This window comes from Haemaphysalis longicornis, unplaced genomic scaffold (assembly GCF_048455015.1).
Source record: "Haemaphysalis longicornis isolate Haplotype H1 unplaced genomic scaffold, Haemaphysalis longicornis Haplotype H1 scaffold_10, whole genome shotgun sequence".
NCBI classification, from domain to species: Eukaryota; Metazoa; Arthropoda; class Arachnida; order Ixodida; family Ixodidae; genus Haemaphysalis; species Haemaphysalis longicornis.
In genome coordinates, this window is record NW_027526204.1 from 109473128 (window position 1) to 109490626 (window position 17499).

At 51.2% G+C, this 17499-nt stretch overlaps 1 protein-coding gene and 1 pseudogene across 1 annotated transcript; one reads left to right on the top strand and one right to left on the bottom strand.

Annotated features, from left to right (window-relative positions):
• Positions 1–3953: 3953 nt before the first annotated feature.
• LOC144160015 (galactose-3-O-sulfotransferase 2-like) lies at positions 3954–13002 on the bottom strand. Its single transcript, XM_077691639.1, has 3 exons — positions 12920–13002; positions 9014–9709; positions 3954–5120 (listed from the first exon to the last, which is right to left on the bottom strand). The coding sequence occupies exons 1-3, from the start codon at positions 13000–13002 to the stop codon at positions 4700–4702; spliced, it is 1200 nt and encodes a 399-aa protein (XP_077547765.1). The 3' UTR covers positions 3954–4699.
• Positions 13003–13060: 58 nt separating this feature from the next.
• On the top strand, positions 13061–15215 carry LOC144160016 (cyclin-dependent kinase 2 pseudogene; annotated as a pseudogene).
• Positions 15216–17499: the final 2284 nt, after the last annotated feature.

Sequence of the window (17499 nt, forward strand, 5' to 3'; positions counted from 1 at the left end):
CGGCACCCAAGCCTATATCACTGGCGTCCGTATGCATTTCCGTTTCGGCATTTCCGTCGAAATGAGCGAGCACGGGCGGGCTTTGCAGGCGTTTTTGCAGCTCGCCGAATGCTTTTTCTTGGTCGTTTTCCCAGCTGAAAGGGGTGCTATCTTTCGTCAAGCGTGTGAGTGGCTCTGCAATGCGTGCGAAGTTTGCGACGAAGCGCCGGTAGTATGCGCACAGCCCGAGAAATCTCCGCACGCCCTTCTTGTCTTTTGGCCTTGGGAAGTTCGCAATGGCTGAAGTTTTTGCCGGGTCAGGTAGGACTCCCGCGGCGTTGACGACGTGGCCCAAGAACTTGAGTTCCCCGTATGCGAAACGGCACTTTTCAGGCTTCAGCGTCAACCCCGACGTACGAATGGCCTCGAGTACAGACTCCAACCTTGCAAGGTGTTCGTCGAAAGTCCGAGCGAATACCACTACGTCGTCGAGGTATACGAGGCAGGTGTGCCACTTAAGGCCAGCTAGCACAGTGTCCATGACTCTTTGAAACGTCGCTGGTGCTGTGCACAGCCCAAACGGCATCACCTTGAACTCGTATAGGCCGTCTGGGGTTATAAATGCAGTCTTCTCTCGGTCTCTCTCGTCCACTTCAATTTGCCAGTAGCCGGTCTTCAGGTCCATCGATGAGAAGTACTTCGCGTGGCAGAGGTGGTCGAGGGCGTCGTCGATTCGGGGGAGGGGGTACACGTCCTTTTTCGTGATTTTGTTCAGTCGCCGGTAGTCAACGCAAAACCTTAATGTGCCGTCTTTTTTCTTTACGAGTACGACGGGCGCAGCCCAGGGGCTTTTCGATGGCTGTATAATGTCATCGCTCAGCATGTCCTCGACTTGAGTCCGGATGGCTTCCCGTTCGTGTGAAGAGACGCGGTACGGTGACTGTCGGGTAGGTCGGGCTCCATCTTCGGTTATTATTCGGTGCTTCGCTAGAGGGGTCTGACGTAGTTTTGCGCTCGACGAAAAACATTCGCTATAGCGACGCAGCAAAGCCAATAATTTTTTCCGTTGTTCTTGCGGTAGCGCCGGATTCACGTCGAATGGCTGCGGGAGCTTGAATGTTTCTACGGGTGTGCGTTCAAAGTCGGCGACTGCGATCACATCACTTGCTTCTTGCGTTTCTTCGAGGAACGCAATTGCAGCTCCCATGTTTAAATGCTGGTACTCTTCGGTGAAATTAGTGACCAAAACGTGAGATTGGCGTTGCTTAAAGTGCGCAATGCCTCTTGCGACGGAGACACCGCGGTCGAGAAGCAACCTTCGATCACTCTCTACGATAGCGTCGATGTCAGAAGCAGCATCCTCACAGTAGACGGCGATCATCAAGCTTGCGCGGGGTGGCAGGGTGATGTGATCGTCGGCGATCCTGACAGCAGCACGGTGATCGGGGTTCGGCTGCGGCGTCGTGGAGTGATTGGAGGAAAATGTTATCGACTTGGTCTGCAGATCAATTATTGCGCCGTTGTCCGTCAAAAAGTCCATTCCGAGAATCACGTCGCGGGAGCAGTTAGGCAGAACGACGAACGCCGCAGGGTACGTTGTGCCGTCTATGGTGACGCGCGATGTGCACGTTCCACTTGGCGTCACGAGGTGGCCTCCTGCTGTGCGTATGTGCGGACCGTCCCATCTGGTCATAACTTTCTTCAGTTTAGACGCAAATGGTCCGCTCATTACCGAATAGTCAGCTCCCGTGTCTACGAGGGCGACTACGTCAAAGCCGTCGATGGACACCTTGACGTCAGATGCAGTCGTCCTCGAGTTGCGGGTTCGTCGGGGCGTCGTATCTCTGCTTGTACGTGTTGATGCTCGGGCACTGTGCATCGTCGTTGTCGTCGTCTTCTCAACGGACGTCTTGGTCAGGTCGGGTACGCGTCGCGCCGTGTAGCTGTCGTCGTGTTCAGGAGTCTCGTTAGGGCTAGGTCGGGTCGTCGGGATGAGGGCATGTCGTGAATGATGGTCTTCAGCGAGTCGCTGCGTCGTTGGAGGGTTTTCATTTTTCCGCCGTTGTGCAACTTTACCTCCCGAAGTTGCTGCTTTTAGTTTCCCCCGCGTGGGCTGGGGGACCTTCCACGTGAGAAGTCAGCAGTGCTGCGGCGGTTTGGTGACTGAGACGGGTAGGGCGACGGTGAACGGTTGAAGCGGGCTGGTCCTCGGTTGGTGTTGGAGAGGTATTCTTCGATCTCAGCAGGGCGCTGGCCGTATCGGGGGCGTGGGGCGTCGACGGAGAACCCTCGCAAACCGAGCCTCTTGTAGGGACAGCGACGGTAGATGTGGTCGGCCTCTCCGCAGTGGTAGCACAGCGGGCGATTATCGGGCGTTCGCCACACGTCGGTCTTCCTTGGCGTCTGGTATTGGTCTACAGGGCGTCGGGCGGGCGGCGTTGGACGGCGGTATGGCTCAGCCTCTTGACGACGGGTTGGAGCAGGGCGGGGTTGACGAACAGCCGAGGAGTAGGTCATGGCTTGTGGTTCGCGGGGTGCTTCCGACGGCGTAGAAGTTCCCAGTGCGTTTTGGACTTCTTCTCGGATTACGTCGGTCAGGGAAGCCACTTGAGGTTGCGGCGTCGTTGGAAAAAGCTTCCGAAGCTCCTCCCTGACCACTGCTCGGATGGTCTCTCGCAATGTATCGGAGCTTCCATTTGCAGCACCGATGGTCTGCGAGAACAGCGCGTTGACAGGGCGGTCGTACTGCCTCGTTCGAATTTCTAGCGTCTTCTCCATCGCGGCCGCCTCAGACGCGAATTCGGCCACTGTCTTCGGAGGGTTACGGACTAGACAAGCAAAAAGCTCTTGCTTCACTCCTCGCATTAGAAACCTGAGCTTCTTTTCCTCGGTCATTTCAGGGTCCGCACGACGAAAAAGTCGCTTCATCTCTTCAACGAAAATCACGACTCCTTCGTTGGGGTGCTGCGTTCGAGTTTCAAGCAAAAGCGCAGCTCGCTCTTTTCTCACCACGGTAGTGAAGGTCTTAAGGAACTCCCTCTTGAATTGAGTCCAGTCGGTCAAAGAGCTCTCATGGTTCTCGAACCAAGTTCGAGCAGCATCTTCTAAGTAAAAGAAGACATGCCGGAAAGTTTCTTCGTCGTCCCACCTGTTGAAGATGCGGACGCGCTCCAACTTCTCCAACCATTCTTCTGGGTCTTCTGCGGGGGCTCCTCGGAACGATGGCGGTTCTCGGGGCTGCTGCAGGATGATTGGCGACGTTGTTTCTTGCACCATGGTGTTGGTTGCAGCGTTCCTTCTCTTGGGCCCTTCTGGCAGAAGACCGAACTCGGGCGGTAAATCTTGCAGGCGGGGGCTGGCTCTTGTTGGACTGGCTTGGCGGCTTTTCGAGGTTGTAGTGGGCATGAAGGGTGCGTACCCAGCACCTCCACCAGATGTCACGAAGACAAGGACGATGCAGTGGTGTTGAATGAGAAACACGTTTATTGGAGCGAACTTGTGCTCCCCTAACAACTCAAAAGAATACAGAGGCGGCGAAGCAGCGGTCAACAAAGTGACTTGCACAGGCGAGTGTCGTCGAATCGAATGCCCCGGCGTCCGCACTGCGGCTTTTTATCTTTTGGCGCGCGTGGTTCTCGAAACGTCGATTCGCATCGAGAACATAGTAGATCCAAGAAGATTATTCTGGGCTGTTCACGTTAGATCGGAATGCTCTCCCTATCACAACAGATAACACATGCGGCACAGAAAGAAAGAATGGAACACGCGCTTCCCTTGGCGCAGAGATAACACAGACCGGCGCAGCCGGGCGGTAAAAGCAAAACACAAATAAACAAACCCAATGTATGGTTCGCGGCAATATATTTAAAAAAGGAGTAGTAGACTCATGGCTGTGCGGGCAGTTATCACAAAAGCACCAAAAAATATGGTTCCACAAAGGTACTATAGGCGTCAAATTAAACGCGAACACGAAAATATGAACCAGAACGTGCAAAATTGAAAAATAGTGTTCGTAGAGCTCATATGGCTTGCTATTGGTATGTCTGAAAATCCACTTTTCCCAACTTTGTTTTTGTAACTAAGCCACGCGTCATTTTGGCTTGCAAGGAAAGAAATCGCGCTATTTGTGTGTTCTGGTTCATATTTTCGTGTTCGCGTTTCATTTGACGCCGATAGTACAGTATATTTTCAAGCGTGTATTATAAGTATGAAACACTACCTCCGTCACGGCGCAACCAAAAGCGCTCTTCGAACTTTTAATCATAAACAATCATAGATCAAGAACCACGAGTGCGCTACATAAAAAGGAAAATAATTGCCGTGTCTCTCCGCACACTCCGTAGCGATTATCTGTCGCGAGACCCACACTGTAACAATCAGGGCACAGCGCTTGTAAACTATGGCGCAAGGAAAAAAAAAAAAACTCATCAACGCTTCGAAAGTCACATGCACAGTTCGTCGAACAGCGTTTGTGGACTGTGGCGTAACGTGGAACACTTTCACAAACGAACCAAGCACAGAGAGTCCAGGGCACATCGTTGTACAGATCGGTCTAGCAAAGTGTCTTTAGTCATTCAGCACCAACAAAAGAATGGAGATGAACAACACCGACGGCTCTTACGTGACCTGGGGCTCTCTGAGTTCAAACGCCATTTTTTGTTCCTATAAATAGATGCTTACGCCGGAGGGTTGAACTCTTGGCGGCTTTCGATTTGAAGCTTTACTTGTCCGCGCCAGGAGCGGCGTGTTTTCTGGAGCGCGCTTTCTTGTGGCGTGCCAGACACTTCCGCATCCTCTTCTCCTGAGTCTTCTTGACCTGTTTGTGGAACTCTAACTCCGTCCAGGTGAGGTGGCGACATAGTTTGCTCGTGTCATTGGACTTGAATGCCACGATGTCCTTGCGCTTCTTTATGGTGGAAACGTTCGCCATGGGCTCTTCAGCCATGACGCAGCGGTCGTAGAAGTCCCGCTGGGCGGCCCGCAGCATCGCCACCTCCTGGGCCATGCTGTCCTCGCCGAAGGCCTTGACCTGGTCGTCGAAGACCTTCGCGAAGTGCTTGTACAGCTTCCAGTCGGCCGAGTTGAGTTGCAGCAGCCGCTCTTTGGTGTCGTTAGAGAGCACTTCTTTGTACGCGCTGTACCTGCGTGGGGAGAAACGGGATATATGTAGAGAGGGCCTGCGCTCATTCGAAACGTCACACGGAAAATGCACTCCGATCGCAATTCTGAGACACCTGGCTTGTGGAGAAAAACACTGAACGCACAGTTTTTGCATCTACAGTAGACGTCACCATGCCATGACTTGCTGACTTTATCCCTGCCAGCGATACGATGCTCCCCATTTCCTGGCAATGGGTTTACGGCCAGAACGTGCATGTATGATAATTTTTGCTCAATTGAGCTATACGTGGGGTCTATATGCACCGCAGAGACGTACAGGCACAATCATCCTACCCTGGATAAAGAGCAGCTGAAGCTGACGTAAAACAACCCTATTATAAAGAATAATGCGCAATAAGCGTACCACTGCTAGCAAAGCATAGCTAGGCTTGTTGTCCTACCAATATCCGTATCCGACGTTACCCTAATAAGTGAGCAAAACCACCCGAACCTTATAAAAATGAACCGAAACAAGCCTCGAGCAGATAAATTGGCGATAATGTTAAAAAAGGGTCAAAGTAGGCGGAACCATCCTCAATGGACGAAAGCATTTAAACTGAAATAAGGTCGATGGAACCGACTTAAAATTATCAAAACTAGCCGAAGTTGAATTTTCAGCTACAAAAAAAAAAAATAAACTTTCACGAACGCGAACAATACCACTGCTTCTGAGGTTTGAACCCAGCTTGGCACCTATCCAACCCAAGGCGGAATCTCCATATCCCAATTTATTTTTAACACACCAGGAGATACGCCAGTCAGGTTCTTTTCAAGCGAAGCTTTAGTGTTCTCACTGATGCGTCTGTACGGCGAAAACGGGTGAAGTGAATTAAAAAAAAAAAAAAACACTTCCCGTGGCTGGAATCGAACCTCGGCCCCCCGCGTTGTGAAGACGGCGTTTATCCGATTACCTCATTTCAACATTTTTTCCCTCTATTACCGTTTGTCTCAAGCGAAAAACTAGGTTACAGTGATTTCAAAACATTCGCCACCTTTGCGATAACACAATTTTAAAACCTATTCAGCTGAACAAGTTCATCTAGCATTGGTAACCATTCAGGTGGTTCGCTTAGCTCTCTGTATACCTCACGTATGTTGACCATACTCTCAATGAAATACTCTCTGGCGGGCCGCGCATTGGGATCGGCATGCCTGTCAGCCATCTTTGTGCGCCACAAGCTGTGCATGCCCGAAGCGGTTTGGTTTCGGGGAGGGGTGCATGAACGGGCAAAATTAGAGAAACCCCGCACCCCACCGCGTAAAGACGGCGATTATCTGTCACGAGAAAGCTTGGTGTCCAAGCATCGTCGTCGTTTTTTAAAAGTACGTGGGTATACGTTCGACTTCGACATAGTAAAAGGCGCACTAGACGGGGACACAAGAAAAGACAGTGACACGGGACGAGCGCTAAACATCAACTGAGACTTTATTGACAAGAAACGCTATATACATACACACAAATGCGCAGAAACATAAAAAGATACATAAGGCGCAGCTTTCACAGAACATGGCTTTTTCTTTTGTGTGCAAAGCCAGCGACGGAGTGCTCACGCATTCGTCGTTTTTCTTGATAATGCAGAACGCCTCGAAGATTTCTCTTTGTAGTTGCGTCACAGAACAGGGAGGATTTGTTGCGTCCTAAAGCTGCGCAGGACGCGTGTTTCCTGACGCTTTTAATGGTCCAGCGTCGCTCTCGCTTTGGTTGGCTAAGTTGGTGAAAAAAGCGGCGTCCCCAGAGAAGCGTAGCGCGAAGCCGTCAGTGAAATTCCCGTTGGCTGCGACGGCCTAACAACATACTACCCACTCAGGCGGATTTGCCAGTAACAATGACAGCACCCACCAGAAGCTAATGGCTGATTCACCGAAAAGCTCTTCTCGGACGCCGCCTACGCTCAAGGGCCACCGTTTGAGGAAAGGAGGCGTTTGTAGGACATCTTCCCTTCCCTTTCTTAGTTTCGGTACTCATTCACCAATATCTAAAATCGGCCGTACTAATTTTTTTAAGCGACAGGGTATCATCTAGAACCTTGGCAATTCTCTAGCAAGGGCCCACACCTCATAGCCGGACCTTCCGCATCATCTGGTCACCGGCACATTCCAGCCTGATGGGAAATGAGAGAGCCAATGAGACTGCTCGAGATATGGTTCGCCGAGAGCCTCATAGGACCCCTGAAGATATCCCGCAACCTTTCGCCTCCATACTTTCGGCGATATCCTTGACCATTTCCGCCAGGATCGGGCAATGTTTCCACCACCGCATCCATCACTCAGTTGAAGGCATGCAGTCCTTCTCAGGCAGCTCCAAACATTATCATTCCCCACTCCACATCTCATGTCCATCATATATCCTGGCGAATATATAAGGACGCTTGCCCCTTCTGTTCTGTGGAACAAGTATCACTTCACCACATCACTTGGTCATGTCCATTAATACCCGCATCACGTAGAAGAAATCATCCCATCCTTCATAACATATCATTTTTAACAGAGTGGGAGGCTGCCATCTCTAGCCCAGCTCCCCACGTGCAAGAAGCCCTCGTCCAGTTGGCTGAAGACACCGAGCTCCCGAAACACCGGGAGCCCCGCTGTCTAGATGACTTAGCGAACAGCTCAGTGGTGCAATCGCCACAACTTTTGGGCAAAATAAAGTTACTACTCCTCAGAGTTACTCAATATAAACAGTTGCGAAACTCCGCTTCAGAATCCAGGCGGCGCTAGCCCCCCCACTCCGTGGAAGCTGAGGGGAAGTCGACGCGCGCGGCACCTAGGAGATGAAAACGGAACTTCGCTAAACTATTATTATTCAAAATTCTTCTGTAAAATAAAGATTGCCTTTTAAATTAAAACACAATAATTACGTAAAATTTACTTGTGTTTTTGCGGCTTTTCTTTTTATGACTTACGGCAGCAGCAGCAAGCACTTGAGTACTGCTTCAACGTCCTGCCGACAGACGACAGGCTAGTCAACTTGCCCCGTGCTTGCCCCGGCGCAGGGGGGCAACCGAAGACCGGCTTTCGATACATGGGGCCTATGGGGAGTTTCGAAACTGTCTATATCCAGTAACTCTGACTACTACTACTACCTGACTGCGACTTCAAAAGGCCCAGCCACAATTCTCGCATATCTATTGAGGGGGATTGGCAAAAGGCTATGACAGCAACCGTCCGAAGCTCACGGCAAACTCACAAATTTGGCTGAGGCGTCGAATACTAACGCACCGTTTAAACACACGCATTCAGGGGGATTGGCGAGCAAAAGCTGACAGCAGTAGCTAGAAAGTCGCTGATAATGCCTATTCCCATTATTGGCAGCGATGTGAACACATTCTCCCAGAAACACATGCTTATAGAACTCGAAGATAACTGGCACTCACGCATTCTCACATCATGACAGATAGCTTAGGTCCCCTCTAACCTTTGTGCAGTTCCCTAGCGCCTTTTCGATGCGGTTTTTTTTTTGCCCAGAGGCAGTGACTAACGGAATTCGCAATATCCACTGGAATGTTTCTTTATTAGAAGAACGATGTTGGCATTGTCTGAAACCTGTGCTTTGCCGCTTAAATACTTCCTATTTCCTTTGTTTCATATAATTTCGCCATGTATGAATCACCCCACTAATTCCAATATTAAAATATGTTTACCGATGTATGCTTCTGTTCGAAGCCAGAAGGCCACCCCAATCCCCTAAAACAGGGATTACTGGCATTAAAGAGTGGGAAAACTGCTTGGAAACTGTATTGTATACATCCTAATTCGCCTCTTTGTAAGACCACCGCTGCAATCATAAACGGGGCCAGCAAACGGAATTCTCTTCCATGCGTACGACGACACAACCCACACTACACGCTTCCGAAAAAAAAAGAGCACCGCGTACCTGGAGTTGACTTTCAGCGCCACCATGTCCGTAGTGTTCCAGCAAAGGAGGTGCTTGAGGAGGACAAGTGATTCGTCCAGCCTCTCGGCCAGCATGACCAGGTCGAAAGCGGTGTCGATTCCGAGAACAAAGTTGTCCACCGCGGCCTCCGAGTCATACGGCCCATTGTAGCCCAGGTCGAAGGACATCTGGTTCAGCCCCAAGCGCTTGCGGATCAGGCGACGCCTCGAAAGGTACGCCGTGAGATTCGTGTCGCGGACGAACGCCGTCAGGTTCCTCTTGAAGAAGGGGGAGAAGTGGTAGTAGGAGTAGAGGGACTCGAACAGCGACTCCGGCCTGCGGAGGATGGTGATGTAGAGTGTGTCATCGGGCATGAGTTGCCGCATCTCTCTGAAGTTCAACCGCGCGTGGTGCGTAAGGATGTTGTACGTCATGTTGCAAGCGGTCAGGTCCGCCACCAGCTTGCGGTTGAAGGGCTTCGGATGGCCCAGGTAGTTCGTCTTCTTCGACTTTGGCAGCACGAAGTTGAGCCTGTGCGCACTGCCGAAGCGAAGGAAGATGTTCATCACCGTCGAGCTGGCGCACTTGTGCGTCTTGAGGAAGACGACGTTGGTGCGCGGAGGCGCGCACGACTGCGGGTACGGCGTGTTCCCGGGCCACGTGATGGCAGACCTGGCGTACTGCTGCATCTGGGTCCTGCGCACGGGAGTGATAGAGGAGAGCAAGTGATCAGGTTCATGAATGCGAAGCGCAACATGCTTAAATGAAAGGCACTGCACATACATCCTTAGATTCCTTTGAAAGCAAGATCAAGGATTTGAGCTCCCAATCGCTGGTCCTTCACTAGTTCTTCCCATCGTTCGTGCTTTTTGAAACCATATTGTTATCTACCAAAGACGTGTTTGAAAGTATTTATTTTCTGCAACAAACTTTCAGCCTTTTCAGTTTCTGCTGCTTCGAATAGTTACTGCCGGTGTGCTGATTTTTGTTTAAACTTTTTTAGTGAGTGAGCGAATCAATATGCTTCGGATATCTAGGAAAACCCTTAAGAGTGATCACTTATACTTTTGGATCACATAACCTGCGGGATCGGCGAAATATTTACACATTGTTTACAGACTGCCTCATTGAACCAAGTGTATTCAAGCCTACATATTCAGAAACCTCCACAAAAACTGCTTGCAGTAATTAAAACAGGGCTGACATACACAACTTCATGTCTGCATGTCACTTAAGAAAACCAACAAGCAGTTCATGCTTAAGGGGGACTCACCTGACCACATTCCGCATGGGACTTACTAATTAATTACTCACGGGCTTAAAAATCATCTTGTAGTGGTACAAATGTTTTTACAGGTACATCAATATGTTCTTAATGGCATAGATAGCTTATTTTATAAATATATCATCTCTTTACCGAAAAAAAATATATAGGTGGTATTCAACGAACAGTTTAGCGGGCGATTTCTCCGCCTGGCCACACTGAGAACCGACATGTCGGACCTGACGTCCAGGAACGGTGGACGAGCCTTACTGCGCATGCGCCAACTGGAGATCAAAAAACAAAAAAAAAGTGTTCTTTTCTTTTTGCCGGATGTGACGTCATGGTTCAAGAAAAATGGCAGCTGTTGTGCAGTCATTTCGCGACGCTCTTCTCGTCGTGATTTTTGTCTGCCGTTGCAGCGGTGCATTGGGGTTTGGCTTGCGATTGTGATGAGGGCGCTCTCAAAGAACTTCTGGAGAGCACTTGTGGTGGTGTGCAACGTGTGACTGGGACGCTGAGTGTGTGCGACTTCCTAATTAGCGTGTAGTACGTTGCGGCGGTGACCACGGGCGCTCTGCATCAGTTCTACGGTCTACCGCCTCGATTTACGAGAGGGATGAGTGCGTTCCCGACGAACGTCTGCGCTGTGTTTTATTAGAGCGCCGTGTTGAGGCCGCTGGGCGTTTCGTCGCCTACGTGCCGTGGCGAGAGGCAGCAACGTCGGTCACACGAGGGCACTGGGACGGCGCATGACCACTCCCATCGTAACCAAGCTATCCACTGCAAGCGATTCTGCGCGCATAACTTATTTCGCACCGGACTGCTACGTAGACCACAGGGCTGTTTTTATAACGGAGTTAACCTGTGCGACGTAAGGTATAATTGTGTGTTCGGAGTCGTGAGGCAGGCAGGTAATGTTCACCATTGCGAAGGTGTAGTAACTACCATGCTGAATAATCTGTCTACTAATTACTTCGTTGGTCTGAAACGTTAAACCAGCTAATAATAGGACATGCAGCCCGGTGGGATAGGGCTGCGCACAGGACAAAGGTTATTTGTTGTTGTTGTTGTTGTTACCAGCTGTAGGAACCAACATCCAGGCCTCAAGTAGTGAATGAGAAAAGGCTGTGGCTAGCGTTCCGTCCACACGGAACGATATACAAGTGCTAAAGTTCCGTCCAGACGGAACGGAGCGCTGCGGGTTATCCTTCCGTCCAGACGGAATACAACTGAGAGCTTAGCGTTCCGTCCAGACGGAGCCGGCGTGAAATTTGTGCAGTTCCGTCCAGACGAAAGCAAAACCGGCTGATGAGACGCCATGCTCGCTCTTCACGTTTGGTGTAGAGGTTGCGCCTCGCATAATGGCGCTATTGTACCGGATTCGATTCCCCCCGGAACACTTTTTTTTGCGTGGTTGTGCCTGCGTTTTGTAAAAGCTAACTTCGTGCCAACTTTACAATTGGCGCGGTGGGAGCAGTCAGCCTTGATTTTGCACTCCACCGCCCGCTCCGCTGCCGCTCACTAGAGGGCCGACGTATCCATCGCCAGAGTTCCGATCATCTGTAGTTCGTAATGGTGATCCCTAATTAACAGTTATTCTGGCTAGTCAATGAGCGGAAGTGGTTTACACGGGCACAGTTTCCCACGGTTAAGCGAACCGCGGTTAGACAAAACTGCAGTTTGCTGCGTTACACGACAGACGAAACTGCGGTTACCCCGCTAACCGTGGTTAATGCACGCTGAGCTTGGCCACCTCAGTTCGGTCACACTAACCGCAGTTCCCGCAGCCGCAGTGCTCAAAATCACACAAGTCAGTTTGGACGCAAGTGGCGGCGCATCAGCGGAGGCGAAAAAAAAAAAAAAAATCACCTGGCGTTCGATGGAGACGAAGGGTCTCAAAAAGCGGGCGCCCCAAAGCTGCCCCCAAGGGGCGCTTGCATTCTTTGCGTGGCCGTTGAGGCCATCCAAGGCGACCTAGGATGGTCGTCTTTCGAGGCTCGAGAGGCAAGCAGCAAGCTAGCCTTCGAGGCTCGACTTCGATGTATGGACGGCCAGCGGTGGGTGCGACGCGTCTTCCGGTACATGGGCTTCAAGGGCACCCAGACTGTGTGGACCTCCTGAGTGCACACGCTGAGTCGCAAGTTCGGCTGTCTTGCAGAGCCGCTGCAGGCATCAGGCGCCCTGAAACTGAGCCACATGGCGCGGAAACGTGTACGCGAGGTGGAGACAGGCCAGTAATGTTGGGCCGGTAATATTGCCATTGAGCGAGAAATCTGCTCCCTCAATAGAGTCAAGCTACTACGCACCCATCGCCGTCACCTGTCTTCGGCCACAGTCTCCATACGTGTGCAAATGCGGCCAACACATATTGAAGAACTCTAGGCTGAGCAACAGGCTATGTGCGCAAAACGTGGTCCGAAAGCATTTTAAACAGCGCATCGGGTCCTTTTCCTCCAGACGTGGCTACAGACACTGTTGTTGAGGAAACTCGTTGCAAGATTTAGGATCAATCTTCGGCAACGTTCTTGAGCCAAAGCCAACGGCGTGCGTTCAGCAGCCGTTCCTTAGCGTCTTCGTCACACGATTCCCAGAGTGTTCGTGCACTGCGCTCGTTCTCGGAAAGTGGAAAAAAGCGGGCTTACCTCGTGACGAACAACAGTCCGAGCAGAGAGGTCGACATGAACGCCACGCAGGTGACCAGGACATGGCGGAAGTGGCGAAGCATCTTACTCCGAAAAAGAGCCTGCGAGCATGAAACGCAGAACACATCTCGTGGACGGCGGATGCAAAGCACGGAAGGTGCGTCGCTGAGGCATGACTATAGTGTGGTGTTGCGACCGGGCGGGGGCACCCGATCCGAGCTACGTGGCCTCCGACATACGAGGGGTAGCGTGTGTGATGCGAGCGGCCAGCCGCTGTTGCAGCCGTGAAGAAGTCTAAAAGCCGTAGGCTAACGTAACTATTTACTTCATAGCGAGAGGGGAGCCGAAGCCAAAGAACAATGCCACGACGGGCGAGGTTACAATACAGGACTCAAACAGAGTAACAGCATGGATTCGCTGCTCAAACAGGAATGATTGCAGCGCATCGCGAGCTTCTATTTATACCCAAAAGCCGCAACGGTCAAAACGCCAACAAGTAGCAACACGCCACAAACGTCACAGACACACACAACGCTCTTTCCACAGTTCGTGAGTCGTCGGTAGCCTCGGCGCACGTTGAGTCCGAGAGAGGGGAAAGAGGATGATTCCGCTGCGACCGACGGGGCCTCTGTGTACTTGAAACATGCCTGGGCGTGTTCAGTCGGCGCGCTATCGAATGTTGATCGCGCTGATAGCGAAGCGTCTGAGCCGGGCATGTCGAGGCGTGAATGTATGATTCACCGACATGCTGGCGCCTGACGGCTGTGGGGCGCACGTCCTTGAAACAAGTCTCGATGTGCCGCTGGCAACCGCCGGAGGCGCGTTGAAAAGCGAGACGTCTGGCCCGGCATGTCGAGACATCAAAGTATGATTCACCGACACGGCGGCGCCTTGGTCGAAAGGCGCACGTTGTGGCTTCGCTGCACAGCCGAGGAGTGATGCGGGAAAATACGGCGGCGCTGGCCGATTCGTAACAGCGGGTTCCAGATAGGAGGCGTTTATTCGAGTTTGTTTCGAACAGTGGATCTATAGGCGAGTAGTTTAACCGGCTTCGGATCACGGCGAATGTGACATCTTAGAAAACCTAGTGCTTTGTCTGCGAACGATATCATATTCAGTGATATGAAGGGTCAACGACGGATCGTTAGGTATTTGCAGGATCGAACATGCTTACAGCGATAGCTATAAAATCGGATCTATGATGTTTTTTGCGCGTCTGAAATGTTTCGAGGGGCCATGAATTCGAACAATAATAAAAAGACGCCTAGGTGGCACATGACAAGGTTTTAGGCTCCCGGGCGACCATTGAAAATTTTGACCGATTCGGATTGGGATCGCTTACTATCGCATTCAATATTCAGTTGTTTTTCTGTCGTTTATGGGTGCAAAACGATTTCCAACCGTTCTTAACTATCCTTTCTTAGCGCTCCATAATTAAATAAGCATTTTTTCCCTTTTAACTGTGCTCTATTGATTGGCCGATCCCCTAGTCTGGCGTGTGCCATACTTAAAGGAACAACAACAACAACAACTGCGTGCCGGGCATTCGGTGAGTCCGCGGCCAAGCCTTGGGATTTCATCTCTGCGCTCAAGTCTACACAGCAAAAGGACTCGACGAGAAGTTTCAGGAGTTTGAGAAAATCTACGAGGCCCCAACGGCGCTGTACACAAGGCTGGAAACGGGGATCCGGGAAGGTATATCGCCCTGACCAAAATCCGGCTGGAGAACATACGCGAAGGGGTACCGAGCACCGCGATACAACGGACCTCTTTCCCGATGGAACTCCGACACCTAACTGGTGCTGGTCTTGTCGATGACTTTCCTAACTGCATAAGACTCTACCTGTTGTTCGAATAAATGACGGGAGTTCCAAAGGAGCACATCGACAAAACCGGTCGTGCAAGACTCTACTGGCTGTGAACCTTGCGAAGAGCTGTGGTAGCTCTTGCAGGGCACCGCCAAATGCCACTCGAACCGCATTCTGCCCGGGGACCCCAAACCAGAAAACCTGCTCGTCGACGTAGAAGGAAACAACAAGATGGCTTACTCCGGCCTCGCGCGTGCCTGTGAGATCCCACGCCCCCCTATGCATGCACGAAGTGGTCACCCTTTGCTACCGGCTGGGTTCGCGGTTCTACATGACTTCCCCAGTGTCTGAAGCATTGACTGCATTTTTGCCATAATGCTCATGCTGAGGGCGCTTTCCGCGGGTGGCTCCAAAATCCACCGTCCCTCCCGCGTCTTCCGCACATCGGGACGCCCGACGAAAAGACTTGGCTTAGAGTGACCAACTAGCGCCCCACTACCAAGCATCATTCCAGAGCTGAGAGCAGAGGTCACTGGTCAACGATGTCATGGGCTTGGATATGTTGACGGGAATGCCTTACTAGCTAACCACTGCGAGCCAAAAATTTGCTCAGCCACTGCTGCTACGGGGGCGTGACCATTCAGCGGCTTCGTCGCATTTCTTGCTCCCTGCTTGTGGTACTCCTACTCCGCTTCGATATGTGAAACACGTAACGATACCTTACGATAAAAAATGAGAAATTAATTGCACTGGTTTCATTTTTTTTTTCTTGAAAGAAGGATTGGATCATCGACTTATCCATTTCTCACATTCGCTACGACGTTCTCTTTAAAAGACGAGCTAAAAAGTACCTATAGTCAGCCTCACTTGGAAATTTCCTCGGCTAAATGTCCCCGTACCCCTCTCCCGGAGGTTAGTTTTCCGGAAGCGATGCCTAGCCTTCTGCCACAGCATTAAAACACCGTTATGCCACCGTTGTTTTGCGAAGCTGTCGGGCGGTCATCGTGAAATGAATGTATGACCAATGCACATTCCGGACCACTCAATCGCCCGCTGTCCTCCACTTTCTCTTTGAACACACGCAGGTACGCGAAAACACACTAGCATATTTTTATTTGTCTCAGTCCGTCTGCTCAGCCGTGACAATTGTAGCCGTACTTCTCCCTAAAATTCGTCTCCGGTTTCCCAATGATCACGATGCTGTTTAGTTCAACCAAATAAGAATAACTGCTTCACAGATTCCATCCATCTATCTGTCTGTCTGTCTTTGCAATCGGCACACCGCGCGACAAGAGGACAACGCACAAAGGGAAACAATTGCTTGTTGTTCACTCGGTGTGCGAAGCCACCGATGGGCGGCTAATCGTGACCTTACTCAAACTCCTAATGTTGACCAGGCCCCAACCCTTGCGATCACACACACGCCAGATTCCGCTTACTTGTTTCGAAAGGGTGCTTCGCCATAAAAAGAGACGTGTAGTGGCCTGAAGACATCGGATCAAGCATTTTGAGTGTTGTCCGACTCAACATATCCGTCTCGACCCTGACGTGATGACACTTTCAATGCTTCTGACGAGTCACACACACGGAAATTGACACCCCGCTTTGCTTGTGATTCAGCGTCTAAGGTCCAACGAGACGAAAGATCCAACGAGACGAAAGGTCCAACAGTGGATATTCCGTCTTGTTGGATCTTTCGTCTCGTTGGATATTCAGACTCGGTGGATCATTCGTCTCGTTGGACATTCAGTCTCGATTGGACCTTTCGTCTCGTTGGACATTCAGGCTCGATTGGACCTTCCGTCTCGGTGGATCTTTCGTCTCGTTGGACATTCAGGCTCTCACTATTAAATGCATGTCTGGAGCACTCTAATCTTACCTTGAATTACCTCTACCGCAATATAGATGTGGAACCTCTTGCATTGTCACATGCAATAACTTTTACAGGATAATTTGAAGTGAAATGTACGCCTGGCACCTCTGATTTCCGTCGTAAAATCTGAGTCTGGTTGCAACGCAATTGACGAAAGCAAGCTTGGTCGCGAGTACGTTGCGGAGAGTGCCTAAATAGGGCTTCAGTTTTTTCATTCGGACCTGTTTTATCATTTGTGCAAACTGTAAGGGTTTTTCTCGTTTTTTAATGTGCGATAATATCAGCGATAAAATAATGTTCCCGAGCTTCACGCGCATGGCAGGCACGTGAGCGCTAAGCAAACAAGCAAACAATCACGTGCTGTTCCATCCAAAAACGTAGGGTGCTACGACAGTCGCCTCAGCCTCATTCGCACAGCCGTCACCTTCACCGTCACGGCACTGTGAGGTAAAAAAACCGCGACAGAGAGAGAGAGAGTAGACTTTATTGGGTTCCAGCATGCGGGATTCCCTCCGGCCGCGCAGGGCGCGGGGTTCACCCTATCTCACGTTACACTAGAAGTCCTAGTGTCACGCGGGCCTAGACCTTAAGGCCTTCGTGCCCCGGCGCCGCTCGGGTTACTGAGGGTGTCCCCCTTTCGCCTTTGCAGCGCCATTGCGGCCTCGAGCTGCCGGACGGCCCTTCGCTGGTCTTCTGGGTCCGTAGACCCCACACGCTGTTCTACATGCGGCGGTAACACCGGACCGTCCGCGCTGTCTGCGTCACATCCCCAGAGTATGTGAGCCAGGGTGGCTCTCGCGCTCGCGCACACACTGCACATTTCACTCACGTAGAGTTCGGGGCACACGTGTCGCGCTAGCGATGGGGTCAGCACAGTCTCGGTTTGGAGCTGGCGCAAC